Source organism: Akebia trifoliata, unplaced genomic scaffold (assembly GCF_017979445.1).
Source record: "Akebia trifoliata isolate Shusen 1 unplaced genomic scaffold, ASM1797944v1 Contig00135_ERROPOS630964, whole genome shotgun sequence".
Lineage (NCBI taxonomy): Eukaryota > Viridiplantae > Streptophyta > Magnoliopsida > Ranunculales > Lardizabalaceae > Akebia > Akebia trifoliata.
In genome coordinates, this window is record NW_028236851.1 from 138164 (window position 1) to 156618 (window position 18455).

The window sequence follows — 18455 nt, forward strand, 5'->3', positions numbered from 1 at the left end:
TTCACCCTTAAGTATAATCCTAATGGTTCTATTGCTTGTTATAAGGCCCGTCTGGTGGCAAAGGGCAATGCTCAGACTTATGGGATTGATTATTAGGAGACATTTACTTCAGTTGCCAAAATGACCACCATTCGAGTTCTTTTTTCTATTGTCGCAATCAAAAGATGGCCTCTCTTTCAGTTAGATGTCAAAAATGCATTTCTCAATAGTGAACTTCCAGAAGAAGTCTATATGGTCCAACCTCCTGGTTTTCTCACACCTGCTTCTCCTACACATGTTTATCGTCTTCGTCACTCTCTATGGATTGAAGTAGTCTTCTCGTGCATGGTCTGAGTGCTTTACTAGGGCAATGCATCAGTTTGATTTCCATCAGAGTTCTGCTAATCATACTCTTTTCTTGCAGCACTCTAAGGGCAAAACTGTCATCCTAATTGTTTATGTGGATGATATTGTTCTTACTGGAGATGATAGTGCTAGCATTACCGCGGTCAAATCCTACTTAGGACGTCAGTTTGAGATTAAGGACCTTGGCCATCTTCGCTATTTTTGGATATTAAGGTTGCATGGTCTAACTCTGGTATATTTATCTCTCAACGTAAATATGTCATTGATTTACTCCGTGACTCTGGTCGGCTTGGTTCTCGTCCCGTTGATACTCCTATTGAGTAGAATCATAGGTTGGCTGATACTGAGGGGGAGTGTTTGTCAGATATTGGCCAGTATCAACGTCTTGTGGGAAAATTGATCTACTTGTCTATGACTCGCCCCGACATTGCCTATGTTGTTAGTGTTGTAAGTCAGTTTATGCACTCGCCTCAAACATCTCATCTTAATATTGTCTATCGCATCTTTAAATATCTTAAGGGATGTCCTAGTCGAGGTATTTTATTTAGTAATCATGATCATTTTCGCATTGAAGCGTGGACAGATACCGATTATGCTAGCTCAGTGACTGATAGACGATCCACTTTAGGGTACTGTACTAAAATTGGTGGTAACTTAGTAACTTGGTGTAGCAAAAAATAAGATGTGATTTCTCGATCCAGTGCTGAGTCAGAGTACAGAGCTATAACACTTAGAGTGTGTGAGTTGTTGTGGCTCAAGACCTTATTAACTGACTTGTGTCTTCCCGTAACAGCATCTTTTTCACTATATTGTGATAATAAATCAACCATTAACATACTAGCAAATGCAGTTCAGCATGACAGAACGAAGCATATCGAAGTTGATCGACATTTCATTAAAGAGAAAATTGTTTCTGGACAAATTTGTACTCCATTTGTTCCGACATCTCAGCAACTCGTTGATATTCTTACTAAAGGTGTTAATAAAACCGCATTTGAAGGTGTCTTGTCCAAGTTGGGCGTTATTGATATCCATGCACCAACTTGAGGGAGAGTGTTGAATAATTCTGTTTTATTAGAATTTTAGTCTTTTATCCTTTTTTGTCTTTTCCATTTATTAGTCTTTGTAATTTCACTTTAAAGCTTAATTAGGGTTAATGTAAGAATTAACTCTTTCTCTCCATCGTTTTTTCACTGAGTTCTAATAGAATTAGAAAGTGATGTTATAAATATGTTAAGAATATTAATTTTTAATATTTTAGTAGGATTATAAGTTGTTATGATGAAATTATCTATATAAGGAACTTCAAATCCAAAAATTAATAATCAATCAATTCAATTATTTTTTCTCTCTTAATTACTTTTTAACTTTATGCTTTATTTTCTTTCAAGTTAATATTTGTTTATCAATTGAATCTATTGATTCAAACGCTTCCATTAAATCAAGCCCCCCAATAGGCATAGTGAACACAGTCATAGAGATGATAAGTTGTTTAAAACTTTAAATCAACTGCATGAAATTTAGTTGTAAAATCTTTGAAGGAAGATAATTAGGGAAGGACTGATAAGTTGATTTAGAGAATTGCTATTAGCACCTGCAAATTTTACTTTTTACACCCAAATTTAAAATAAAGAAAATAAATGGTTGAGAATAAATAAAAGTCAAGGTGCCAAAAGAAGCTCTCACGCTAGATTTCTATTGAGTCATGCTACTTGTGCCCACTATATACAATCTTTGTGCCTACCTATTAAGTAGAATCTTAAGAAAAAAAAAAAAAAAAAAGGAAAGTTTCACATATACTCTTTTCAATATGTTTAGACTGAACCTATTTTAACAGATTCGGTACATAACTTTCTACTTAGCATTCTAAAATCAATTTGATAGGTACCTACGATAGGGGAAGATTTTTGAAAGTAAGGGAAGATTTCAGAGAGACGTTCTCGTTTAATGGAAGTTTCTTGCTGGTGACTAGGGATGGAAATAGTAGGGAAAGATTTTTTAAAGTACAGAGGTTTTCTGCTAAAGCTAAAACAATGTCGATGGTCTTAAGGGTTGTATTGAAGTTAGCTTGGCAGTGAAACTTTTGTTGGAATCAAATGAAAAAATGGGTTGACAATGTGAGCAGAGGCGGGTAAATCTTCAACCTGGGGGGCTAGGTCTGAGAAAGAGGGAAGGAATGTAGATGCTCATAATGAGAAGGATGGGATGCTTGACGTTCAAATGAAAAAAAAAAAACCTGATTATGGAATAGAGGGTAAAGGTAGTAAAGTTACAAAATCCAATGAAGGTGAACAGAAGGTTAAGGGAATTGAGATCAAACGAAGCAGCAAAGCCTTTGGGAGATGGAGATGAGCAATAATTTGTGAAACACAATCAGTAGACTTCACTTGGACAAAGTTCATGAGAATCTGTAAACATGCACTGAATCATCAAGGGGCTTTCAATAGGAAACTTATCAGTTGGTGATCTTCGAAGAAAATTCTTCTTCTGGAGGAGAGTGGAAACCTCTAGAATCAGGAACATTCAAGAGGTGGTGATCAAATTGATTGGAAAATAGTTAGGGGGTTTGAAGGAGGTGGACAAACAAACAAGATGGTGTGAAGATATTAGCTATGTTAGATTAAAAGTGGGATTTCCCATATGGAAAATTCACAGAAGTTTGGACATGTTCTGTGAAGGTTATCATCAGTTCAAAGTAGGGATTGATATTGAATCTAATCAATAGAAATGGAAAGGACATCATATCAGGTCCAGCCAATGGCACAGTTCTTTCCACCGAGAGTGGAGATTCTTGATTTCAGTGATACAGTAACTCCAGCATTCCTAACGGAGATGAAGAATGTTGGCTATAGCACTTTAGATCTGGCAGAAACAATTCGTACAGGAATAGCCCTGTACCCATTTAACATGGGTTGTAGGAAGGAAAGTCATAGTAAGTTTATGAGAGGAGCCACAACTCATTTCCTTGTTCAAATTTTGGGCACACTCTCTCCCTCCTTGTGTGAATTCAATTTTCGTGTTCCATTTCGGTTACTCTTTGGGTTCTTTGAGTATTCCTTGGGAATTTCCCTTGTTTGGCTTTGTAAGTGGTGTTTTCTTTGTTGAAAGGATTCAAGTCCTCCAGTTTTGACTCATTTTCTTCAGAATCATGAACTTCCTCTTGAGGAAGATGGATTAGGTGGGTTTGGAAGAGATACTCCATTGTTACCTTCTGAATCATTACCCACGACTCAAGTTCCATTCAAGATGCTTGTTACGAATCAGACAGGGGTACAAGGAAGGGTATTTTGTTGATAGCGTGATGAATGAGCCTTACCAACAAAAAATAGATGAAGAGTTAGTCAGAATAGAATTGGAGACAGTTGAGTGGATGGTAAGTGTGGCAAAGTCATTTGGGATAGTTCTAGAGACGGAGGAAGAAGATGCCTCCATTATCCTCAAGGTGGCGATAAGAGATTTGAGAGATCGAAAACTTTGGAGGGGGAATTGAATCAACATGGAAGAGAGATTTCAGTGCCAAGAGATGAGGTGACTCTAACTGGTCAGAATAGCTAAGAGATTTGTAGTTACAGGGAAAGCCAATTTAATGAACTAGTGGTGAGAGCTCCTTTGGAGACAACTAGAAGAATTTCAAGGTCAAGAGTGGCCAATTAGGTGGCCAGTTCTGTTGAGGGTCGTTTTTTTAGTTCCTTATTACGATTTAAATTCTTTCTTGGAATGTGAGAAGTTTGGGGGATAAGAAGAAGAGGGCAGCTGTGAAAGCTATATTAGATTGAAAAATCCGATGCTTGTGACCATTCAGGAATCAAAGTTAGATAAATGTAAACAGGAGATCATTAAGGAGCTTTGGTGGGGAGATATTGGTTGGTTGTTTCTTCCTGCTTTAGGTACGGCTGGTGGTATTATCTTAATGTGTAGAAAAGACTTGCTTCATGTGACGGATAACATTGTGGGGAGTTCACCATCTCAGTATTATGTAATTGTGTTAACAATGACTTTCAATGGGTGTTTACAATCGTTTACATCCCTACGAGAAGTAGTGAGAGGTATCAATTTTGGGAAGAGTTGGAAGATACTGTGGGTTATTGGGATAGCTCATGAGTGTTAGGAGGGGACTCTAATGTTATTAGATTTAGCCATGAGAAGAATGTGGATACAAGTACTACAAAAAGAATGAGGGATTTCAATGAGTTCATTAATAGATACTCTCTTATGGACTTCCTGTCGTTGGGTAGACGATTTACGTGGTCTAACAACCAAGTGAACCCTAGGTTGTCTAGAATTCACAGGTTCTTAGTCGGTAGTTTATGGGAAGAGAAATTTGACAATGTTGTGCATTCTGCTACCTCTAGCCCAGTCTCAGATCATCTCTCTGTCCTTTTAGAGGTGGGTCAACCTATAACCAAACCGTTACCCTTTAGATTTGAGAATATGTGGCTCATTGATCTTAACTTCTCGGACTTGGGTAAAGATTGTTGGAATGAAAGCCCCTCTATAAGGAACTCAGGGAATATGTTTAAGAATAAGCTTAAGTCCTTGAAAGAGAAGTTGAAAGTGTGGAACAAAGAGGTGTTGGGAAAAATTGAAGTAAAAAAGTGGGAGATTCTTAATAAAATTGAAATTCTAGATGCTAAAGAGGAAGCAGACGACATGTGGATGGAGGAATGGGTGAACAGAATAAAGTTAAAATTGGAGTTCCCAAAGATAGCTTTGATGGAAGAGATAAGTTGGAGACAGAAATCTAGAATCAAGTGGTTGAAAGAAGGATACAACAACACGAAATTCTTATATAAAATGACAAACTTTCATAGAAGAAACAATCAAATCATTAAGTTATCTATTGATGGGTCTTCGGTGGAAGGGGATTTTATGTTGGCACATTGTGTTAGAGGATTTTATGGAGGTGATTAAGGAGTTGCAAGAGAATAATTGCCTGGACTATGGTTTGAATAGTACCTTCGTGGCGTTCATCTCTAAAAGAGTAGGGGCTGACAATCTTGGGGACTTTAGACCCATTAGTTTGGTTAGTTCAGTACATAAAATCATTTCTAAAGTGTTGGCCTCAAGATTGAAAGAAGTTTTGAAAATTCTTATAAATGCAGAACAAGGAGCGTTTGTTAGGGAGAGACAAATCTTAGATGATATGTTAATTGAGAATGAGTATCTAAATTTGAGGATTAAGGACAATAAGGTGGATTTCGTGAGAAAAATAAACCTTCAAAAAGCATAGGATCATGAGTGTTGGGATTTTTTGGAGTACAAGATGGGTAGGATGGGTTTTGGTAGAAAATGGATTGGTTGAATTATGAAGTGTATAACCTCAACGTCTTATTCTATTTTAGTCAACGGTAGTCCGACAGGTTTCTTTAGGGGTTTGAGACAGGGTGATCCTTTATCTCTTTTCATTTTTTTTATTGTGGTTGAAGCTTTGGGTAGATTGTTCAAAAGAACCATAGGCATTGGGAAGCTTTCGGGATTTGAAGTGAATAATGAGAGTCCATTGATTTCCCACCTTTAATTTGCTGACAACACTTTAGTATTCTTGGACTACTCAAGAGAGCAGGTTAGGAACTTGTGAGTAATATTAAGTTGCTTTGAGGCAATCTCTGATCTTCATATCAACTTACAAAAAAGTAAGATTTTTGAGGATGGGGACGTCATTGATCTCCTTATATACACTACTATTTTGGGGTGATCTATTGATAATCTTCCCTCTTCCTATTTAGGTCTTCCCTTAGAAGCGTCATATAATAGTAAGAGTATTTGAGATGGTGTTATTGATAGAATGGAAAAAAAGTTGAGCACCTGGAAATTGAGGTATCTCTCCAAGGGAGGTAAGGTGACATTGATCAAAAGCACGTTGTCTAGCATTCCTATCTACTTCCTCTCCATTTTCTCTATGCCAAAGTCCGTAGAGAACATGGTTGAAAGACCCATCAAGAATTTTTTGTGGAATGATAAGCATGGAGGTAGAAAATACCATTTCGTTAAGTGGAAGTTGATTTGCATCCCAATGAGGAATGGTAGTTTAAGGATTAGAGGATTGAGATTAACTAACAAAGCCCCCTTCTAGGCAAGTAGTTATGGAGGTTTAGAGTAAAAAAGGATAGCTTGTGGAGGAAGGTGGTGTGTGCTAGGTACAGGAAAATGAGACTTGGGTGATTTAGTGGGGAAGCCAAAAGGACTTTCGGTTGTAGTGTGTGGAAGGGGATTCTCAAGGTAGCCGACGATTTTGAAAGAGAGATCAATTTTAGAGTGGGTTTAGGGGATAGAGTAAGGTTTTGGGAAGATAGGTGGTGCGGGAATTCAACTCTATCAACTCAATACCCATCTTTGTACGCTTGTTCTTTGTATAGAAACTGTTCAATAAAGCATTGTTCGAATCGTAACAAGATCACTATTTCTTGGGATTTGAGATTTAGGAGGAATTTCAATGATTATGAGATAACCGAGGTAACATCTCTTCTAAATTTATTAAATGAAATTCAAATCAGAGAGAACGTTCAAGATAGATGGGAATGAGTCAAGACTAAGGACATGATAGTCACTGTTTGTTCTTTCTACAAAGCCATGATCCCAAGGTTAGGGACTATTTTTCCTATTTCTCTTGTCTGGTCATCTCTTGTACCCTCCTAGGTATCTTTCTTCGTTGGATTGCCTCCCTAGGGAGGATTCTTACTTTGGACAATTTGATATCTCATGGGTGGATCACTCGAAATTTTTGCCTCCTTTGTATAATTGATGGCGAATCTATGGACCACACTCTTCTTCATTGTTTTTTTTTTTTCTAGTGCTATTTGGAATTCATTTCTTTCTTTTTTTCATATGTATTGAGTTCTCACCAACAACTTTCTCTTGATGCTTGAAGGGTGGGCTTACAATATCTTCTCTAATAGAAAGACACATTTGGGTTATTCTTCCAGTAACCATTGCTTGGGATCTTTGGAAAGAGAGAAACAACAAGATGTTCCAGGGCAAGGAGAGCAATTCACATACATTGTACATAAAGATTTTAGGGCTGCTGTTTTTTTGGTCTAAGTTGAGCAAGGATTTCTCCTAGATCTCTTTCGAAGACTTTGTATTTAGATGGGATAACCTGTGTAGTTAGTAGAATTTTCTTTTGCCTTTATTGTTTTATTGCTTTTCTGCCTGAGGGCTTTCTCAGCCTCCATTGTATTGTTTTTGTCCCTTTGTTATTTATAAAATCTTATACTCATAAAAATAAAATAAAAATTCTCGTACAATCCAAACACCTTTAAACATGTTTACTGAATTATTGTTTAATATTCAGTAGGTACCTACCGAATCTATTTTGTAATGTTCGAAAGGATACATCCCAAATCTACTACAACAAATTAGTTTCAAACCCACCAAACAAAATTTGTCAAAAAATAAAGATGGTGCGTATAGAGTAATTTGATGAGGGTATATGTGTAATTTCCTTTTTTTTCCACAAAAGGTGGGCGTAGAGAGCGTATATCACGGGTGCGAGTAGCACAAGTCTTACTATTTTTTGGGTTTAAACAACTGCTGAAATTGTTTGAATGAGTGTTAGAATGTTTTGTAATGTTGAGATAATAATTTGAGCCAAACCTTTGTAATGTTTGAATGGTGTTTTAATCTTTATTTGGAGTGTGAAAAATAATTTAAGAAATTGGGACCTACTCAGTAAAAGTTGGGGTGCCAATAGCAGCCCTCTTGATTTATCATTGTTTAACTGTTGAGATAACTACTATATCCAAACAGAAACTGAGGAGAAATAATTCAATTATTTCTAGGTTTAAGAAGCTTGTTCCCAACTTCTTTAAAAATTTCGAGGAAATAATGCAATTTATATATTAAATATCAGTTAAAACATATTTTTATTCGGAAAAAAATTGCAAAACAAATAACGATTTCAATGGAACCTTTGCAGAAAAAAAATGTAAGTGCCTTTGGATATTGGAAATCAAGGGAAATAAAATGTATCTCAGAAAATTTTCAGGAAATGTGGAAATTTAGTACCTTTCTTGCAAGCCTTCTATCACTGATACACACCAACTGAACTCGAAAATTAGTATACTACTACAATATGTGACTTTTTTTTATTTATCAAAATAGAAGAAAAAGAGTGTAAAAAAGAAGAAAAATAAATATAAAAGAAACCCCGTGAAAGTTATAAAACACACAAAGAATCCCATCTGAATACAAAATCCGTAAAAGAGGCCCCCAACCAAATCTATATTCAGATTAGACCAAAAGTAGAGCAAACCCAATATAACTTTGCTCCCTACATCACCTTTAGGTATTATGAAGTTGTTATCAGGATAGATTTTAGATAAGAGTAAAAGCAATCACCTTCTTAGGTTACTTGGCACCTTGTCCATCGTCCATGATCCATTGTCTGTCCTTATAAAGATGTGTGGCTTCCTCATGGGAAAGGTTTCTCTCCAATCCGGGTGTTGAATCAAATAATCGAAGATCCTGTAAAGAAGAAAATGAATACTTGATCAAAATTTGTACATGTAATCGATCTTTTTTATTATACTAAAAAACAATGGTCTACAAATCTTCAACTAAAGAAGTAAGGTCAATAATATACATTTAAGAGAGAAGATTTTCTTTTTTAATATTATCAAATATTATCAATTTTTTTTTTTCTTTTCTTCTTGAGGTTATTTATATATTCTAAAAGGGGAAGAGCCGGAAAAAAATTGGATTTGGTAGTGTGAGCTGATATGAACACATTTGGAATAACAAAAAAAAATGGTTTTAGTCATAATTGACTAGAGGAACAAGATTCGTTCAGCTGATTCCATATTTGTGCGGTAAGGCATTGATGATGATGATGAAGTGTTTTTTTTCGGATATTTTTATTATTTTTCTCAGGATAATGTCAAATATTATATGATATTTCAATGGAAAAAAACTAACTCTATATTTATATTTCTTAATCTTTTTTTGAGGAAAATATTTAAGTGCACCTAACCCAGATATTGAATAAATCTCAGGTTCCAAAAGACCAAAACTAGGGATCCCTCAATGAATGGTGTTTAAATTTTGTTGGCACTAGCAATCAAGATGTATTATTAACCATCTACCACACATCTCAAACACTGCTAATAGGGCTTAAAACTGTCCGGTTTAAGGCCAGATATGAGTATATCCATATCCGAATTTGTTATTCAGATCCGACTAGTTACAACCATATCTGAACCATATTTTTACCAAACTCATATCCAGATCTGACCCGACCGAATTAATAGTTTGGGTCGGATAATTTTGCACTGTTCAAGGTTATTTCAATAAAAAACACTATAGGCGTATTTGGAAATGGGAGTTGGAGTTGCAACTCCCACCTTAGAATTCAAATTGGTTGTTTGGTTCACCAATTCCATGGAGTTGCAACTCCAAGAAGGTCCTCAACTCCTATTTTTAAAGGAGTTACAACTCACTTATATGGGTGGGATTTCCAACTCTAGGCAAAAATCTTTAATCCCAAAAATCGAATTGACTCACCTGAGTTATTTAGTATCTAAATTATTCAACTCACTTTACATTATTTATGATCTAGATTCCTATTTAAATAATTATTATTTTTTAATAAAATAAGGTGATTAGAATAGTGCCTAAAATGGGTCAGATTTTATCCAAAATTCAAGTGATCCGAATTTAGCGGGTTTGGTCCCTTGGAGTAGATCCAAAGAAAAATATTAGTCGGATATGGGTTGATGTCCCTTAACCCGAGTCGGATCCAACCCTATATCCGCCTTGATCCGGATGATATATTGCTTTGAAAATTATTTTTTTACTTTTCAAAATATATTTTATCTACTGCTTTATTATAACATGAATTCTTAGAAAATAAATAAATTATAATAGTAAAACAGAATAATACAACAAATAAAAAATATATATATAACAAAAAAAAAAAGTTGAATATTTCAAAATTATTCGAACCGAATCAAGTCAATTCAGTCAGGTCGAATATGAATTCAGAGTTAGTGTAATCAATATGGTTCGGAGATGGTTTTTGCTAATAAGATCCAAATTGAATTCGAATACAAATCTAAATATAAAAAAATCAGATTTGAATATGGATGTACTCATATTTGACCCGAAGCCGACCCATTTTGAGCCCTAAATCAAAATATGTTTCATCAAAAAATTAATCATATTTATTTCAGATAATAAATATTTAAATTATCAAGAATAAATTAATTTATCAAAATATATAAAATCAGTTGAATTTTATTGACTATGATAATATTTTTCAAGTAATAGAGGAGCCTGCTGCCAAATACTAAAGGTGTGATTTGAACGCAAAACCTCTTCCTTTATTGAGGGAGGCCTTAGCCACTGTGACTAACACTTGTTGATTGTAAAGAGAATACCCTGAAAAATATATATAACTTACAAAATAATATATCATTCGGATCTAGGAGGATATATGGATGGATAAGCATTCGACTTAAGTCCGACTCGGGTCAAGGGACATCAACCCATATCCAACCCATTTTTTAATTCATATATACTTGAAGGAACCAAACCCACTAAATTCGGATTTGGATCACTCGGATTTTAGATAAAATCCGACCCATTTTAAGTCCTAAGTGTTAACAGCTCATACACTACTCACCCCCACAAACGGGAGTATCAGGTTAAGTCGATCTCACAAGATATCATTTAAGATTGTAGCATTTGATCTGACAAATCAAGCTGCATACCTTCTTTCATTATCAACAAAATCTGGGCCCTCGGCAAGAGGTGAAGTAGAACATCTACGAAGGATTTCTGAATCAGATAGTTTCTGTAGTGAAAGAGCATTATATTTCCAAAGTGGCGTCCTATAACACCAGAAAGAAAAATTAGATTGCATCACTTGTTAGAAAGAAGAAAAAAAATGACCATCAAAGGGTGTCTAAGACTGCACAATTATTTCCAAGTTTCTTTTTTGATATCGTGGGTATCCCCACCTTTGGGAGAGACTAATCCCGCAGTCACATGCACTGCCCCCTCAGAAAGTCCTACGTACAACTGGTTGAATCAAGGGTCAACCCGAACCCTAGAGGGTGGCCCCAAGAAATTTGTAGCTTTGTGGGGTTTCGAACACTTGACCTACTCTTCCTAAGGAGCTTATCAAGGCTCGGCTTGCCACTAGGCCAAGGTTTCTTAAGATATGTTATATTACTAGAAAGTGAAGTTGTGAAGTAACATTTTTACCAAGAACATGCGGCGATCTGAAATTGGTCATTTTGAGTATTGTATGTCTCCATTAATTTTCCTTTCCAATTGGGATCCTCGAAGGAAACAGTCACTCGAATTCTCCTGATTATTTCATCTGGGCATCTCGAACTTCTATCAAAGCTAGCTGGCTTGACGGATCCGGAGCTAGTCTCTACCTAAGGACAGCAAACATGGATCCATATTTAAGAACAGATCTGCTATTGACACCCCAACTTTTACTTATTACACCCCCATTTCTTAAATTATTTATCACACCCCAATTAAAGATTAAAACACAGGGCTTGGCTCAAATTATAATATCAACATTACAAAACATTGTAACAATCATTCAAACAATTTCGGTAGTTGTTTACAGCTATGATTAGGTCTCATATAAAATTCTAAACCCAAAAAATAGAAATAGAGCAAAAGAAAATGAGAGAGCTTCTATGGGCACCCCAACTTTTACGCATTCTCAACCATTCACTTATTTTCTTTATTTCTAATTGGGTGTAAGAAGTAAAAGTTGGGGTGCCAATAGCAACTCTCTTCGAGAAATCTCATTAATGTTTCGACCATAAAAAACAAATTTGAGCAACTATAAATCCCAAAGTTGAACCACAAGTTCCAGATATTGCTCAAGTAACAACTCTCTTAATGAAAGTAATTTCTTCTCTAATACGGAAATTAAAAGCTTAGCATATACTATCGGTACAAGAGAGAAATTTAAAGAGATGCAGCATCAACTTACCAAAAAACCATTAACGATGGGGTATGCATTTCCATCAGAATCTCTTGCAGTATTATGCCCAAGAACAAAGAGCATTCGAATGTGAAAATTTTCTTGGCGGTTCTCCAAAGCTTCAATTATTTTTGAACATAAAGGAAAAGAATGATGGTGTAATTCTTCTTTACTTTCTGATCCATTCATGCCAGTACTATGCTGCAATCAAAATTACTTAAATTCAATTAGTTACATTTTTTGACAAGGAAATACTAGAAAATAAGATATAAGAACAAACTTTGGGTGAGGCATCGTCAAAGCCACCAATTAGATGCACCTGCAGATATAACTTGTTTAGACTTCAAAATATGTGAAATATTCAAAGTAGGAACACAAATCATCAAAGCAGCAACAAATCTTTATTCGAATAAGAAAGAAACAAACGTCAAGCTCAGCATCTGAATAGCGATCAATGACTAATGATAACATCTGATTGAGGCCCACATCAACAACATCTGGAGAATCCATATGGGCAACTGAGGTCCTGTGTTCAAGAGATGCAAATACAAGGACAAAATAATTAGATAATGAAATGTTGAAATCCTTCATATTTATGGTATCAGTTCTTACATTCCAGACTTCGGGTTGCGAATCACAAGGCCCACACAGGTAGTCGCTTCATCTGTGCCAATTAACTTTTAATGTGAAAAAACAAAAGCATGAATATTGTCAGAATAAGAAATGGAAAAAATAAAAATAAATTTCTAGAAGTGAGTGGTATACTGAAACTATGCAACTAAAAGAGATCACACACACACACTCAACATTGTGGACTTGTGGTTAACTTTGTTGCATATCAAAAAGAAAAGTTAAAAAAGGCAATGGATTTGTTCTCTCAATCAAAAATAAGTTGCAGTATGCAACATCAATATATTTTAGTATAACAAATTACAAAAGATATCAACATATACTGAAGTAGTGTGCTTAAGTGTATTTAACTTTTATTTTTCCCAAAGAATGTAAATTCTTCAATTATAAGTAGTTATGTTCCCATATATCAATAATTGGATATGATTTCAGACACTAACATGGTAGCTAGTGATACAGAACGCAGAAGATAAGAGCAAATAAGAAAGGGACCATAATTCAATTAAGACCTTTTTTTTATAATCAAGAACACTGATTGCAAAATGCAATCTAAAGATCAATTAGGGAATCACTCAAGCAAGGATTGTAGATTCATTCATGAATTACACGACTCTAGAGATACGTCTTTCAATCAAGAAAGACACAAAGAAAAAAAAAGGAAAAAAAGAAACTTGAACCTGTACAAAACGTCCCACATGGGGCTTCTTGCATAGGCATTTGTGGTGATGGGTGATCAAGGGAAAAAATAAAAGATGGAGAGTTCCAAATACCCAAGGAATGGTAAAAAAATTTCACCGCAAGGCGGAGGGTAGTAAGGAGTAGTGGGGTATTGTTCTAATGTAAAGGGGTAGGCCAAAAATGGTGGAGGTATTGTTGCAATGTACAGGGTAAGGGCCACAAAAAAAAAACACTTGGGGACTAGATTTAGTGTCATTCTCAACACTAATGGCACATCCTCGTGATTCGGTGCAGCATCAGCTAGGAGATTCATAATACGTTGTGGATATGATATATCAAAGCATTAGAAGCCGGTATCCAGTATTCAGGTTTCTTCTATAAACTAAAACCTATGAAACCTTTATCATGAAAGAAAAAGGAAAGTAGAATAACCTACCTCCACAAGAGCAGGATCAACAGTTGCATATTCTCTCTGGAAAACATAAACATGTCTAATCCGGTCCGAGACTGAGACTTTCCTTTCTGGAATAGCTTTGAATGAATTTGAAGCTGAGACCAGTATGGGGTGTTCCAACAAAGCAACCAAGTTCTCACTTCCCTGATTATAGACACAAGTTTTTCAAAGTTGTTAATTGTTATCTACATTGAATCACTTACAAAAACAAATATTTATATGGTGAGAATAAGATATAAGCCAAAAGAAACTAATTGGTACTTTCCTCAAGAATATTAGTTATATATGGCAAAGCTAATTCCAGAAATAGAAATCCGTATAGATCATAAAGTGCGGTTGGTTGGGATACACAGAGTGGAATGTTTACTTTGCATTGGACTTGCACATGGAGCACCAATTGATAATTCTTTTGCAAGAAATTAGGTCATCAACAATAAGAATTTTGTCCAAAGAGGTAGATGGCAGACCACAGAAAAAATGCCATTGTGGACGAAATATTCAAACCCCAAATAAGATGATTGAAACTTAGATCTCGATGTTGAGTCGAAAACCAAATAGTAGGATCCAACGGTGAACGAGCCATTATCATTATGTTCTTTCAACCTTAGTTGCATATCCTCAAAATGGGGAATTATGGCATATCTTTGATCCAACAATTAAACTAGCAATAGAGTCAAGCTTGTTAACCAACCAAATACGCCAAAAGACTGATCTGTTAGAGGGGGGAGAACTACAAACATAAGAGGGTCACAAGGCCTAACTGGGTATGAGTATGACAAACCTGAGAGTGGAGGAAAATACAACAGGGGTGAACGTGGGTTCAACGGAATTTGAGCCTAAGTCATGGGATCAACGCTCCTCAAGCCTTTACCAACTTAGCTATGTTGGTACTCTCTTGGGTCATAACTTATAATACTACAATCAATGTACAGAAAAATCACATCTCAAGGCCTGTGAGGATTAGACCTAGAGGAGAGGCACAAGGTTGTGCCTAAACGCTTAAGCCTCGGCTAGTTTATAAGAGGCTTACACCTCACCCTGTAGGGGCGTAAGCCTCGAAGCTTGAGGCTTAGGCAAGGCTTAAAAACTTAACTCCACATGTCCTCAAGATAAACTGTTGGATTGGGATCGTGTGTTTTTCTCATGAGTAACCTGAATGAGATGGGGGTTATATGGACCAAAGGACCACATGTCCTTGTGGCAGCCAAAAACATGATCAGGTGCCAAAGGTTTAAATTAATTTTAAAGACTTGATTTCACCATTGGATTTCAATTTTAAATTTGGAAGTTCAACAACCATCCATTTTTGAAGTCTTAGATCTGACCAAAAAAAAAACAGTTTTTATGAATTTTGTTCCAAACCTAATCTAAACCATTAATTGTAGAAGCCTGAGGTATCATTTGGGCCAATGTGGCAATCCATGTCGCCCAAAATTGGACCTCGGTCTAGGCTCTACATGGTCCTTGATCCATGTACCTTTTTCCTTAGATATTCCTAATCTAATTTTTTTCCCACTCTCCTCAAGATAATCCTTTAGCTATCTTCTATGCCAAAAGAACACTAATTAAAATACATTTAAATCACCTTATTCCTCTTATTTAAACTAATAAATCCAAAATATATGGTTGGACAAGCTTCTACAGGAACTTACGACACTTGAGTTATATGAACGCAGGATAAAAACTCCTAGGATTGAAATTGATGTACTCTCAACGCAACCACCCACAATGATTGTCAACATCATTATGTTTGTTAAAAGTATACCTTGCCCAACCATTAGGTTCACCATACGAACCTTGGTCTAACACCAATTTGTTGAAAAAATAGGTGTGAGAATTGATGATAACAATAAAAATAATTGAAAGAAAGAAAACGACAAATTACATGAAGCATAGGCAAACTCTAGTATATATTAGGGGTGCAACTTGGTTTGGTTTGGGGTCACATTGGAACCAAACCAACATAAATCGGTTCCACCAAGTAAGAACTGAAACTGAAATGCCAATATAACTAAACCAAACCGAACTAAGGTATGTTCTAGGGATTGCCAATATTCTATAAGCCTGCTTGGAAGTAACACATTTTAATGAAAAAAAAAAAAAACAAATATTTAATAAACATAATATTTCATATGATAAATCATTAACCTATCTATAAATAATAAAAAAAGTCACCTTAAAAAAATCATTAATCTATGTCCTAACTCGTAAAAAAATTCATAATAAACTAATATATACTTATTTATTACATGAGGGTTTGATTCTCAATTTGGTTCATTTCTGTACAAGTCTTGATCCGAGAACTGGACCAAATTGATCGGTTCTCCATTTTCTTAATCCATAACCAAATCGCAACTTGATCCCAACCGAACCAAACCAACCCAAAGCTATCGGTTTGGGTTGGTTCTTGGTTTGAACTGAACCAAGTTGCACCCTTAGTGTATATATTGTTGCGGAAAACCTCCCTTAGATCGACCAAGATTGATAGACTACGAAGATTCAGAAATAGAGGAAACAAAACACAAGAGATTTATGTGGTTCGGCAAGATTGCCTATGTCCTCGAGCAGCAATGATAATTCGTTATTGATGAAAACTGCGAAAATACAATACAATTTTAGGATTTCTGAACTTGGAATATATATGGCGTCATAGGGAAAAACATGCATTTTCTAATGATGAAAATGCCCCCAAGAAGTTGTACTGATGCCCAAAAAAATTCAATCTTGTCCCTCGAACTTTGTCAGCCCCCACACCCCCAGCTCAAGATAAACCAAAAAATAACTCAAGTTAGGGCCATAAACCAACACACACACACACACACACATATATAGGGTCCCGTTCAGCAACAAACATTTTAGCAAAACATTTTTCAAAACATGGGTTAGAGATTTTGGAATGAGCTGATTTTTGGTGAGGATGATCTCTACGGTGAGGAGACTATCCTCACCAAAATCAGCCCATTCCAAAACTTCTAGCCCCAGTTTACAAGTTGAAAAATCATGGACCGTCCATTTTTTGTAAATCATTTTTGATGGGGTTAGAAGTTTTGGAATGGGCTGATTTTTGGTGATATGATTTCCTCACCGTAGAGATCATCCTCACCAAAAATCAGCCCATTCCAAAACCTCTAACCCATGTTTTGAAAAATGTTTTGCCAAAATATTTGTCAAAATGTTTGTTGCTGAACATTTCCCATATATATATATATATATATATATATGGACCTCGTTCAAGGGATAGACTCAGAAACTGTATCAAACACTAATTACTTGATTCTGGTAAACAACATAGCACTTTTTGAAAGCCCTATCAAATAAGCTTTTTAATGTTTCAGCTTCTGACAACAGATTCAGGCAGCTGAATCAATCGGGCCTTTAATTTCCTTAGGAATCTCGACTTTAACTTTGTTGTTTTTACTTGTCTCTTTTATTACAAGAATACCCTTTTTCCAATTTTATTTGTTTTCCCTCTTTTACCCCTTTGACCCCATAGAGGGTGCCAATTTTGTAGACAAGGACAAACTCTAATACATATAATAAAACACAACAATTGTCTTCACTCAATGTTGTCAATTTCGCATGCATCTCTAGCAACAATTTCAACTTCAGTGCTTCTCTCCTTCACGTAGTGTATGTTCACACACAATCCCAACCGTGAAAAATACTAAATCCAACTGTCGGGATTTATCTCAACATAAAACCCGATTTAAATTTTTTTTACTCATTTGAGTTGAGATGAGATGAGATGAGATGAGTCGGACGAATCAACTCGATGTTGTGGGTGGCGAAACGATACGAGATGGGAAACCATCTCCTAACACCATGCTTCAAAACGGTTTTGAACTCAAAATTCAAACCTTGAATGGACTGGAGACGAGAAATATTGGGTTTGTTTGGTAACAAAGTCAACATTCAGTCGTGAATATTAGTGCCTAATTTGCTCTGAAAATTAAATATTAATTGACTGTAACCTATGAGAGAGAGAGAGAGAGAAGTACCTGCGATGAGGAGGAAGAAGTGGAAAAATGGGTCCCACCAACGAAGATCATGATTCTTTTGAACGGCTTTGATTGATATAGAAATAGAGTCTTTAGCGACTCGATTTACGCCTTGAAGTACCCCTCTATGGCGCAGGCTTTACCTTCTTGAAGTTGAGAAAAAGAAAGAATATCTTGAATACCTTGAATGCCCTTATTAAACTTCACTTTAAATGACTTAAAAAATGAATAATGCTAGACTGACCTCATTTCACAAAAACAATAAATGCTTTTCACAGGTTTTATTTCGTACACACCTCCATGTTAGTTAGGTATGAATTGAGGTCACAACAACACGACTCCTTCAAAATGACTAATGATAAATTCACGTGTTAAAACGTACACACGCTTAGACATGACAAGT

The 18455-nt window shown here is 35.7% G+C and overlaps 2 protein-coding genes across 4 annotated transcripts; one reads left to right on the plus strand and one right to left on the minus strand.

The window, feature by feature from the left end:
* Nucleotides 1-3072: 3072 nt before the first annotated feature.
* On the plus strand, nt 3073-5256 carry LOC147381912 (uncharacterized). Its single transcript, XM_086429823.1, has 3 exons — nt 3073-3277; nt 4233-4314; nt 4476-5256. Exons 1-3 carry the CDS (start codon nt 3073-3075, stop codon nt 5254-5256), a joined length of 1068 nt encoding a protein of 355 aa, XP_086285949.1.
* Nucleotides 5257-8386: 3130 nt separating this feature from the next.
* Nucleotides 8387-18237, minus strand: LOC147381913 (protein N-terminal asparagine amidohydrolase-like). 3 transcript variants are annotated; one of them, XM_086429793.1, is made up of 9 exons: nt 18053-18234; nt 14037-14198; nt 12905-12969; nt 12719-12818; nt 12573-12611; nt 12302-12493; nt 11548-11726; nt 11052-11171; nt 8387-8808 (listed from the first exon to the last, which is right to left on the minus strand). In XM_086429793.1, exons 1-9 carry the CDS (start codon nt 18101-18103, stop codon nt 8679-8681), a joined length of 1038 nt encoding a protein of 345 aa, XP_086285919.1. In that variant the 5' UTR covers nt 18104-18234; the 3' UTR covers nt 8387-8678. The 3 variants fall into 3 exon arrangements, with proteins under 3 accessions (XP_086285919.1, XP_086285920.1, XP_086285921.1); XM_086429794.1 differs by lacking the exon at nt 14037-14198 and having other exon boundaries at nt 18053-18237; XM_086429795.1 differs by lacking the exon at nt 12302-12493 and having other exon boundaries at nt 18053-18237.
* Between the last annotated feature and the right edge of the window lie 218 nt (nt 18238-18455).